At 38.8% G+C, this 12,293-nt stretch overlaps 1 protein-coding gene across 1 annotated transcript; it reads right to left on the bottom strand.

Annotated features, from left to right (window-relative positions):
- Positions 1-978: 978 nt before the first annotated feature.
- Positions 979-10,744, bottom strand: LOC146328539 (rhomboid-related protein 4-like). Its single transcript, XM_084717579.1, has 8 exons — positions 10,641-10,744; positions 7,991-8,149; positions 6,581-6,887; positions 5,303-5,435; positions 4,503-4,591; positions 2,833-2,889; positions 2,065-2,220; positions 979-1,965 (listed from the first exon to the last, which is right to left on the bottom strand). The coding sequence occupies exons 2-8, from the start codon at positions 8,135-8,137 to the stop codon at positions 1,820-1,822; spliced, it is 1,035 nt and encodes a 344-aa protein (XP_084573705.1). The 5' UTR covers positions 8,138-8,149; positions 10,641-10,744; the 3' UTR covers positions 979-1,819.
- Between the last annotated feature and the right edge of the window lie 1,549 nt (positions 10,745-12,293).

Below are 12,293 nucleotides of genomic sequence, written 5' to 3'. Positions count from 1 at the left end.
ATCATTTAGACATACGTCGACATGGATATATAATGCCAGCTGATGTGCAGAAGTTGACCTTTATGTCAAAGTTTTGCCTCGTTCCTCATTTTACTTTAACTGCAGCAAAACTAGTGCAGAACTTTTTCTTCTTTCAGACAATGAAAAAGAACAAAACAAGCTGAAGAGCTCCCCCGATTATTCATTGTGCAAAGATATAGTGTAAACAGACACAACAAAGCAGTTCACGCTCTTGGACATTAGCATTGCTTCCAAAATTATGAGGATTTTCTGACCTGCCATCTCTGAGAGGCTGCTATGCTAAACCAGTTAGCAGCTACTTTAGCTATAGCTTTTCTAGGAAAATTCAACTATTTCCTTATCAGGTACAGAAACTTTCTGGAGTAGCTGGGCAAGTGGTCCAGACCACCAACACAAATAAAGATGGATGCTGTGGCTCCACTTCCTCCCACTGTACAAAACTGAAACCAAAACAGCCCAAACACGAGAGCTGACATTTGTCCTGGTGATTTCATTTGGAGACACAGTCTGTGCAGTAGTGACCAGTGTTAAACAAAAATGATCATACATACAGGAACAACCTGGGAAGGGTCAGGATACACCATAAGGAAAAAAGTATGCCATGTGCACCATATTATAGGGAGGCTTCATCATCTGAACAAGACTGCAACCATCTTTTGTTTTAAACTGAATCAGTGGCAGCTCATCACTCCTTCTATTCTTACCCATCAAAATAAAAGCCCCAGACTGTGTCACTGCTCTACCAACTGCTTGATCAGTGTAATGCTGAAGTGATTGGTTGCTCTCAAAAAAAAGGTTTTGTTGCGGGTTTATGGAAATGTCAAAATTATGGTACATTCGGCCTTTTTTAGAGTTGACTATATATTGTACAGTTGTTAAAATTATGGAACAAATACACTGATTATTGTACATCTGGCAACACTGTCAGCATTGGAGTTATTATATTATATATATATTTACAAGTATCTGCCCACATAGCTGGCCGACTCAAAGCTGTCAATCACAGCATTAAACTCATCAAATAACTAATTAAAACCAAACTGATCAGAAAATGAGCACTTGAACAAACATCAGCATGATAAGAACTACCTAAAGTGATAGAAACCATCTTTGGGACAAGTTTATTTGACGTGTACTTTGATGTTTTAGTTTCGACCCATGTCTTTGGCTCATGTCTATGAGGCAGGATTTATGACCTGCACAGCAGGCAGCCACCAGGGGGCGACCAAGATGCTTTGGCTTCACTTTTGAGGACTGTCATGTTGTCCATGTCTGATAATAGACAGTCTCTAGTCCAGACCAGGAAAAAGATCCGTACATAACCAGTCACATAACCATCGGCATCTTAAAATGGTGATTTGGCACTTTTACATTTTGATTTTTGTTCTAAATAAACAAACATGATACATGTTTACTTAGTTGGTATGCTATCAGTAGCTTCATATTTAGTGCATGGAACAGAGAGTGGTATTGATCTTCTTATCTAACTATCAGCAAAAGATCAAATAAGTAAATATCAGGTTTTTCTGTCACGTAATTCAGTAAGAAATCCTTTGAACAGTTTTTCTCCTGACTGAGACATCCACAGATCAGAAAATCATGCAGCAACGAGATCTGGTGCATCCTCAACGAAGCCTGAAAGTCTTTGTGACAAACATGAAATCAGAAAGAAGACACTCCAAAGACAGACTGATGGAAAGTAGCTACCTCAACAAAGTTCAGTAAACCACAAAATCACTGCTGGGATGTACTGTAGGTAAGAGACGATATATACGTTATATACGTGATATATACGTCATTACAATCTTCTTCTTCTCCTCTGGTTGGAAACTTCTGGCTCAAACCTCCTCAGTCTCCATCTCCTGAGCTCCTCAAGCCTCACCTCCTCTTCACTGGGGTGCGAACCATGACGGGGAGGTGCAGGTCCTCTCTGTCTGGTTTGTCCTTAAAAAATAAATAAATAAATAAATAAACCAACTGACTTAAGTGTTTTGTTCAGCAGCAACAGCACACAACAGCCAATGCATTATTTTTCTCTCTTACCTGTTTCATTCAGGCTTTTTCTGATCGCCAGCTCTATGAGCTCCTCCTCTGTCATATTTGCGAGATCAGATTCTGTATAACCAGATGTATAATCTGTTGTATGATCCTCCGCAGGCTGTGGATTTTCTGGCTGTCCTCGTCTCGTCCCACTGTGGCCTTAACACACATTTACACACACAATAAAATCAAATACAGATCAACCCAACAGTAAGCCATAATGGATGGTTTTGTGTTCTTCTCATTTCTTTTTAGGATGCAACTCCTCTAAACACAATTTATTTGACTGAATTTGAAAAAGTCAATTTAAAAATTATGCTCAGACTTCATTTGTTTTTTGTTTGTTTTTTCTTGTAAATTATCAGAGCATTTTAAATCTCTGGGCCTTTAATAGTTATCCAGAATAAACAAATTGTGAAAAATGAATCACCTATTTGTTGCAGCGGTCAGAAATTGTATAAATGTACAACTTGTGACTAGGGAGTGCAAGACGATCATTTTGTTTTAAGGGGCTAATAAGTCAAATAAGATCAGCAACTACTGACCAAGACCAGTGCAGTGGTACTCAAACTTTTATTGGCATGCCCAAACTTTTTAAAAATGTTTTGTCAATCATTAACAATCATCTCTCCTACCAACTTCAACTATGCCAATTAAAGGTTTGGATATTAATTCAAATTGTACTAGAGTACATAGTGTACAAGTAAAATTACAGATTTGAAGCGATACTGTAATTATTTGCTTCCACCCCTGGATTTAACAGTGTTGTACCTGAGGAGCTGAAGTATGAATTTGGCCGTGGATTATTTCCATCTGAAGACACAAACTCTGATGGAGAGAAAAAACCAGACAGAGAATTTCAGTGAATATTAGAAGAACTGATAGCATGCACCAGCTGCAAAGCTTATCACTTTCACTGATTATAATTTATCATTAGACAAACAGAGATGATATTTAACTATTACGAAATAAAGTGTTAGATTAGGTCTAATATTTGTGTTAAATATCAATATGAGGGGGGCACATTGTAGTAGTTTCTGCTCCAGTTTTATTCAACTTGTTTCTGTTTAAATGTAGTTAGTTTCTACAAGTTTCTAGGCTTCAGGAAAATCTGCATTTTTGGAAGAGCTTTGGTTAACAAACAACGAGGATCAGTCAGTTAGTCAATTAGTCACTTAGTAATGCGTGTGGGTTAGGGTTGGGTATTGTTTGGGTTTTTGGCACTTTTAAAACAGTGAAGGTGCCAGACAGCTTGAACCTAGAGGGTTTTTCTTTGAAAAATGAGCACAAAATGATTGTCACAAGTAATAGAGAACAGCCTTTTTTTTATTACTAAGACAGATTTGAACTTGAAATTAAACATTTTAACTGTTAACTATATTAAGCATACATAAATATATATATATATATTCTGTATATTTCCAACCCTAGTCTGGGTATGTTTTTTTGTGTGCATCAGACAGGAGCAAATGCCACGTGTGCCACAACATGAGACAGAGCTTAAAATTATATTTATATCTGTCTTAGGTTGAAAACTAGCCCTGGGCTAGCGCTGGAGTTTTTGGGCTTTGGACTTTAAGTATTAAGCAGAAAAGCAAAATACAATTCAGCTGCTGAGTAAATGTAACCGTCCTCTAAAGTTGGAGTCAAAGCTCTTTAATATGTGGAGAGTTTCTGATCAAGACCATAGCCTTGGAAAAAAAGATCCTCATATTGATGACTTACTAAGACTTATTTCTCTTCAGTATCAGTGATGTCCTTTCACGCAAACACGCACTGGACTCTCTAAATTTGAGCACTACAAGGATGACTCTGTTCCAGGTTTCATTGAGTCTGATCTGTCTTTCTGTACTGTGACATGGTTTGAGAAACCAGAATCTGACCCACAAGAATAGTCTTGGTCGGCTTGTACAAGTGGCCACTGACCAATAAAGTTACTGAGAAAAGCTGCAGCTCTCTGACCTCTACTGTAGGCAGATACTGAGGAAGGCCCAGACTACAACTGGACTGTCCTGATCACCCCTGCAGAAGCAGTTTGAGCCCCTACATTCACACTGTAGACACAGATGGTCCGCTCAGAGGATCAAAGTTATATAAAGTCTCTTTTGTTTGTTCAACTTTTGGTAGCTTGAATTTGCACATGTGATCTCTGCCCCAAAGCACTTCATGAATCCAACTGTACTTTGCACTGCCCTGAAGTGATCTCACACTGCACTGTTTGTCCCTGTGATCTGTCTACATTTTTGCATCATGTGATTCTGTTTCTTTTTATGATGAATGTGTTTGTATACCTGCAACCAAATTTCCACTGGTGGGTTAAAAAGTTTGACGTGACTTGTCACACACACACTACTTAGCAATCACAGGTGCTACTTGATGAAGACTGTAAAACTCATCACAAACATTTATAGAAAATGGTCTATTTAAGAAAGTAAGTAGACCTGCACATGTCTTCATGATGGTCTCTAGAGGACCCACAGTGTAGAGCAGACCCACCAGGATACCTGCCAGGTGACCGATCAACGAGGTCCTGAAGAAGAGCACAGATCGAAGTATAGAGACAACTGCAAACATTTGAAAACTTACAGCAAAAGACCACTTTTTATGACAATGTCTTGTCAGTGTTGATAGCAAATGTAGCAAACTGAAGCAATAAAATCCTCAGTGCTGCTATATTGATCAGGAAAGCTGAGTTCTTCTGCTCATGGAGATTTGCTGGCAATGCCTACATGTACCAGGATGCCTTGCGTGCAAGCTTCTGATCACCACCCTAGCCTATAGTTATTATTTTCTTGGCCAAAACACTGTGTTAGGTGACAAAAATACTCAGCCAGCATGGTCCCTGGCTACCCAGAGGTGAAGACCAGAAATCCAAGGTGAAATAGCGTGTAGCTCTTCGATAACACCAACTACATCACTGTGACATCACTGGATGCAGGAAAAACAACAGATCTTACAGCAAGAGAACTCAGCTCTCAGATGTAAAAGGCTCATTCTAAGGTAATATACTGCAGAAAACATGCTTATAAATATTATATTTCAATTTTATTCTGCCATTAAATCCCCATAAATGTTTAACAATGGACCTCTAAGTATATACCAATGTGGTTCATCTCCAAGTGTGAACAGATTACAACCCTGTTAAATATCTGTGTGTTTTATGGAACTGAGACATCACTTGGTATACTCTGGGATACCCCAGGGTCATTTATTTTTACCATAAGTGTGTGAAGTATCTCACCCTGGAGATATAAGATAGATGAGCACTAGCTCCACCCAGCTTGCGTAGCGGTTGTACACGCGAAGGTTCAACACGTAGGTCATGCCACCTGGGTTGTAATGGTTGTTGATCACCTTCAGAGCAAACAGGACACCTAGAGACACAGTTACATCGACGAATATCATAAACTCAGGGATGGATTCAATGAGAATAAAACAGGATACATTCAGTATCATCAAGTTTCATCAAGAGTTATTTACAGTCAATATGAGATCAGAATGAGAAATCATTCATCTCACATGTTGTCGAAACATTTATCAATTCATGTCCATGTTCATATTTTCTTATTTTATCACGTCAAACTCTGTTTTCTAATGATTATGTTCATTACTGATAAATCTGCAATGACTTTCTTGATGATATATATGTAAAATGTCAGATATTTCTGAAAGCCTATGAAATGCTGATCTATAAGTGAAAAATGTCATGGGAGACAAAGACAACCAGTGAATATTCAGATTTTAGAGGTTGAAACCAGTGAATCTGAGACATTTGTGCTTTGAAGACACTGCAATAATCAGCCAATTATCAGAAATGCTGCCGATTATTGGTGCTGATTGGTGATAGACTGTATAAAACATGGACGTAGTCTCCTTGACGTCATTCACGGGATTCTGAAAAGCCGTCGTTAAGCTCTCAGTGTGGTGGCTCTGCCTGTTGTCATCTTGGCAGCGCCTGACTTCAATAACTCTCGACTGAACTGAACAAAACTGAGAAAAGAGGTGGAGTGCTGGTGGAGCTGAGGCCACAGAATGACAAGGCTACCAAACTCACTCACTCAAAGCCACATGCCCTTAAGTATGCACTTTAAGCATAAATATAATTTAAAGGGGTGAGTTATATAAAAATTCATCCTTATACAGTTGGCATGAACAGGGAAATTAGCTACAGAGACCAAAAACATTTTTTGCACCAGCTTGTTAACATGTTTATTTCTGCTATAACATTTCAATATGGGAGCCTATGACGACTGACTTACTTTTAGAGCCAGCCTCTAGTGGCCATTAAAGGAACTGCAGTTTTTGGCACTTCTGTGTTGGCTTCATTTTTCAGCCCTGGTCTTTGCCACTTGGGAGTCACTAATTATTCAGTTCTATTTTTAAAGCTTGCTTCATGCTACACGAGTTCACATACAGTAGATGACAATATAGATGCATTGATTATTTTCAATCTATCTTATCTATGAAACACCCATTTTGAAACATTCAACAGAAATAAATGTCTGTCTGTGGTTTGTACCTGAGAAGCCGACAGCACACTCGTTGCTGTGAGACGACACGTCTATGAATCCTCCTAACAGATTGGAGTCGTTGAGTTTTGTCAGCCCCGCCTGCAGCAGAATATAGACGAGTCCACTGAGCAGAGAGAAGACTGACAGCAGGTAGAGGAACCAGGGTCCGCCCAGACGTCGCTCCAGCCAGATACCTTTCCAGAGGAAGGATGCCATGTTGAAGTAGAGGTGCAAATCATCCACGTGGTGCAGGGGGGAGAGGAAGAGGCGACTCCACTCTTTCTTCATGTACACATAATGGAGGCTAACACAGGCCTGAGGATTGGGCGGATAGAAAGTAGTAATAAAAATCTAGTAACAATAATCATTACTGATGCATTAACATTTTAATCGCATTTTAATGTTGTGACAGGTGGAGCTAATTTTAATAAATTTATACGCTATTTAGGCTATGACAGGTCATAATAATTCATAAACTCACATGCTTTGTATGTTAAATCTCAATATGCAAACTCAATAGAGCTGTCAGATTAAAGTTTATAAACATATAAAGCATAATATTACCCACTGACATGTAGAGGAGTAAAGGTGCATTTGCATGAAATGGAAATACTCTACAGGTACCTCAAATTTGTAAGTATAATACTTCAGTAAATAGATACTTATGTATGTAAATGTACCTTCATAACTGTGTTATTAATAATTTCCAGGACATCATTAAATGTTATCAGGCCAGTTTGACAACAGAGTACAGCACCAAGGTGAGTTACTGAGTTACCTCATTGGCAGATAGCTAGTTTACTTGTTGCTAAAGTAGGCCAGCCACTATCAGCTGCTGACTGTAGCCGTAATTAGCTAGTTAGCTCGGTTAGCTATACAGCTAACCGGCTGACTCAGCCAAACCAGACAGGAAAACCACCTCAGTACTGCAGTCCCTGTCGAGCTGGCCACCATTAGCTTGATAGCTGCACCATAGCAGGGGGAACAGACCCAATGGTTCTGCACAGGTTCTGCATAACTCTCAACAGAGGTGAGTATGAAGTGAGATCAATTAATCGTAGCTACTTCAATCATAAACTCAGGAAAAAAAAGTATTTAATTCAGAGGCCTTCTGGATTAACGTCTTCTGTTAAAAAAAAGGGACAAAGTTTATACAATGAAGTATAAATAATACATGCAATGTGCGAGATAGAATCCAGAAGATGTGTGTTAATGTACGTAGTGTATGTAGGTGAGTAAGTGAACTGAATTCATGGAGTGTCTTTCAAAACCACAATTACAAGGTGCTGAACAATGCAAACATTGCAGAAAAATATTAACAAAAACAGCAATTAACAATAAAAACTATCCAGAGGGCAAACACACAACGCACGCATGAACACACTCTGCATAATTTCTCAGTTCTACTAATGAATTACCTGCAGCAGTGGAGCAGCAGGGAACATGTAAAGATAAACATTGAATCCCAGAACAGCCAGCGTGACTGCTGGGATGTTACCCAGACCCTCCTGGAACAGCTGGATAGCAAGAAGCAGCAGGCCCAGCTCAAAACCCCGCCTCTGCATACTGAACACACTCTGTGGAGAGATGGTTTAAAGGAAAAGTTTGACATTCCTGTAAATAAGAAGTATCACTGTCATTTTTGTATGCTTAACTATAAAGCTAAACCAGCAGCCTTTTAGCTTAGCTTATCTTAGACTGGAAACAACTTGTCTGGTCTAAAAGATAACAAAATCTCCCAACCAGCGCCTCTAACATTCACTACTTAACATGCTGTATCAGATTTGTTTAATCTATACAAAAAACAAGTATACAGGCATAATTTGCTGGATTATTTATCCACTGGTTTTCTGGCAACTGATCTTGATCAAACTCATTCATTTTTACACTTCAGTTTTTCAGTTACGGATTAAATAAATCAGTTAACTTTATAGTTGATGGTCCAGTAAGTGGATTTTGCACAGAAACACAAATATTCAGAGGAGCATTGCACACACACAAAAAAAAGTGGTTTAGCCATACACATGCACACATATATTTAGTACCAATCTGCTTGTTTCAGTCTCAAAATGTCTTCATCGCAACCTGACGGATAAGAATAAACAACTGACAGCAGCACCTGCTGCTCAGGTACCTTTACAAACTCTGTATCAGTAGAGCAGGAAGCAAATGTTTATTCAGCTAGCGGAGAGAGGAGGAGGATATACAGGACGTGATAACAAGTTTCATCAGGGTGAATCCTGAACACAACACTTTCTGAGTATCAGTGGATGGTAAGATAACTTTTTCATGCACCGGTGTGTGCCGTATATCTAATGATCTGATTACCTTTCTTCACCTGTAATCATGACTGTGTCAATGATCACTGTTTTATCATCACCGTTTATTATATAAATCTGGCTTTATATGTCAGTGCCCAGTCACTGTTTTATAATGTCAGATTATCAAATCTCTACTGCATGTTTTCAAATGGTGGTAACTCACCTCACTTTAATTTGTGTTTCACAATCTAGTTTTTGTGTCAGTAAATTGGTCAGTGCCACCAAAATAGAGTTGTTTTATCGTAGTGTGAGATGTACTGTGTGTATGTATGTTTAGCTGCCTTTTCACAGTCAAACCAGGAAATATTTCTTATGTACAAGTCCCTGTTTGTTTGTTGTTGTTTTTTTCACTTTTTGTTGACACTGACTGCCCACTTATAGTTAGAGTCTAAAGTCTAATCTTTGAGTTGTGTGATGAAAAAACAGCATTCAGCTAGTAAAGAAAGTTTTGTCGAGCTGAGTGCTGTTGAGTTTTTAAACTCAAGTTTCAGTATGTAGGTTATTTCAGTTTGTTAAGTTATTTCTGTAGCAGTGTGTTACATGCAGGAGTTTAGTGGTAAATACAGAAGTGGGTAAACTGTTTTCCCCCCTCACTGATTGATCAGTAAATAGATCAATAAACTCTCAGCCTTATTCACAGAGGTGACAAACTGGGTTTTCTTAGGTTCACCCCCCCCCAACTACACCCCTGGTTACATTTACTGGGAAATGATGTCCATGTGACCTGAGAGGCCATTTGCCACTTTAGAAGACATCACAAACTGACAGGGTTTGATAATTCAATTGATCATTTTGCATGTGATGCTTCAAAATGGTTTCAGAGTGTTTAGAAGCTGTGAAGAGTTTGACAGTTTCACCGAGAATCAGCTCATCAGTTTTGGTTAATGAGTCATGTGCAAGTGGTTGTGAACAACAAACTAACCGTTCACAGACTTGAACTTACTATTTTGAAAAATGTAATTCTAATTTGAGATTTACGGAGCCCCTCTGGTGACATTGGATGAAAAAAAATAATGCGTGGCCACGCATTACTATCTCGTGGCCACGCATTATTATCTCGTGGCCACGAGATAGTAATGCGTGGCCACGCATTATTTTTTTTTTTCATCCAATGTCACCATAGGGGCTCCGAGTCTCTCGCTAAGAATTACTCCATGCCTTGCCACAAGTGACTGAAGTATGTCATTGTAATTCATTCCTATATTAAAATAAAATGAAATTAAATCAAACTTGTCCATGATAAAACCAACAGTCTGCATGGGATGACTACAATAACTATCTTGTGACCACGCATTAACTATCTCGCGACCACGCATTAATTATCTCGTGGCCGCGCATTAACTATCTTGTGGCCACGCGTTATTATCTCGTGGCCACGAGATAGTAATGTGTGGCCACGCATTACTATCTCGTGGCCACGAGATACTAATACGTGGCCACGCATTATTTTTTTTTTTTTCATCCAATGTCACCAGAGGGGCTCCGTAGAGATTTGAGCCAAAGTGAAGGAGAAAAACTGCAAGAGCAGTAATTTGGCTATTTGTTATTGGTTACTTCCACCCATCTGTTTAGCAAAGCAAACTTATTTCACACAGTAAATTAATAAAGCAGGGCTGCAACAAGGAAACCACGAATATTCATCTTCCTCATTCTTTGTTCTTATACAGGAGTAGCTGAGAAAAAAAAGATCAGCAACAGGCGTCAAAAGTTGGTCAAAAGAGTAAAAACGTTTGTAATAAATACTCACACGTCAGTTGTCGCCAGTTAATAATGGGATTTATCTTTTTTATGACATGAGCTGGCGCAGTTTCCTGCAGCTCCTTCTTCCCACATTCATGTTGGAATAATGCGTGGCCGCGCACGCCTCTGTTTGCGCGCTCCCGAGGAGAGCCAGAAACGAAACCGAAACTGGTCAGAGCTGCGGATCAGATCAATGAGGTGGTAATGTAAGAAAAATGTTCGAAATTATCGAGATAAATGAATAAATGAATACACAGTGATGGAAATAAGCCCTTACCTTTAACGCTACGTCATACTTCTAGTCTTGTACATTAAAGGGAAATTTATTTTTTTGGCCACATTTATATGAACTCCTCTGACAGATGAAAAAATAAAAGCTCAGTGAATATCGTCTGTGTCCCCAGCTGTAATCCAGAGGGGAACCCTGAGGGAATACAGGAGGCCTAACATATCAGTGTTTCAAATTTATAATATATTATCATTTAATTATTAGGCTATAATTTTATAATTCTAACTTAAACCTCAATCTCTATTAACTTTGCTTCACAAATTAAAGTGTTATTCTCCTGAAAACAGCAGAATAGAGTTATCCAATCAAATTTTTTTGCTGTTGTTTCTAGGCAGAGAAAGGTTGGCGCTTGCTCACTTATTAGTTAGGATTTAATCACCAGGACAAAAAAAGCTGTTTGTTTATAAAGTGACAGGTGAATTAACCAATCACGTTTTGTTTTACAGTGGGTGGGATCAAAAATAATCCCCTTAGGCCTTCATGGAGGACAGATATCTTGTGCAAAATGAAGCAGCTGAGAAAGACACTGTTGCTGGGTGGCTAACTTGACAGCGCTGCCATTTTCAAGGCAGACCTTTTTGGCGTACCGGAGGACGCTCGTCCCTGTCGGTTACAAAACAGTTTTCAGATACTTGAAACTTTATTTTCTAAAGCTACATCCAAAAGTGCAGCACAGCAGACAGAGGCATGCTGACAGATAGAAATAATATCACTGGAGATCTGTGCTACATGTAACTGTGTGTGTGTGGCACTGAAACAGAAATCAGAATGACAAAAGAAACTCAGAGTAGATTATTACAAGTCTTAATATCAATTACAAACTTAATTTTAACTTAGCCAACAACAGTAACTGGCAATTATCTACTGATTAATGGAAGTTTAATACAGAAAACTGTAGAAAAAACATTACTTATTCTCATATCATTGTGTTGTGATTGCTGCCATCTAGTTTTTTCTTATATATGGCACCTACACTCTACAAGCTGCCTGACTGCCTGCCACGTATTCCAGAAAAAACTTTTTCCGAACTGAAGCCCCAGCTTTAATAATCACAGTTCTTCAGAGCTGTAATCGCATGATCAAAGGTTGCCATAGTGATTCACTGCCATACCATATACTTATAACAGAACCTGACAGTCAGCTTTGGGCCCGCGAAAAATTCCTCACGGGCCCAAAAAGCATTTTCGCCAATAGGTCACCATTATAAAACTGTTGGTAGGAACAAGGTCAATTATAATGCTTTCTATTATGAATATTTGATCCATGCAGTTTTTATATTTGTAAAACTTTCCTCAAGCTGAATAAAGCAGCTTAAACATCTATGACATCATCACAATGTGAAGTCTATAGGCCGAGCAGGAACTCGCGTTT

Source organism: Lutjanus erythropterus, chromosome 4 (assembly GCF_056507025.1).
Source record: "Lutjanus erythropterus isolate fLutEry1 chromosome 4, fLutEry1.hap2, whole genome shotgun sequence".
Lineage (NCBI taxonomy): Eukaryota > Metazoa > Chordata > Actinopteri > Lutjaniformes > Lutjanidae > Lutjanus > Lutjanus erythropterus.
The sequence above is the reverse complement of the archived record's forward strand: the minus strand, read 5'-3'. Positions and strand labels throughout refer to the sequence as shown.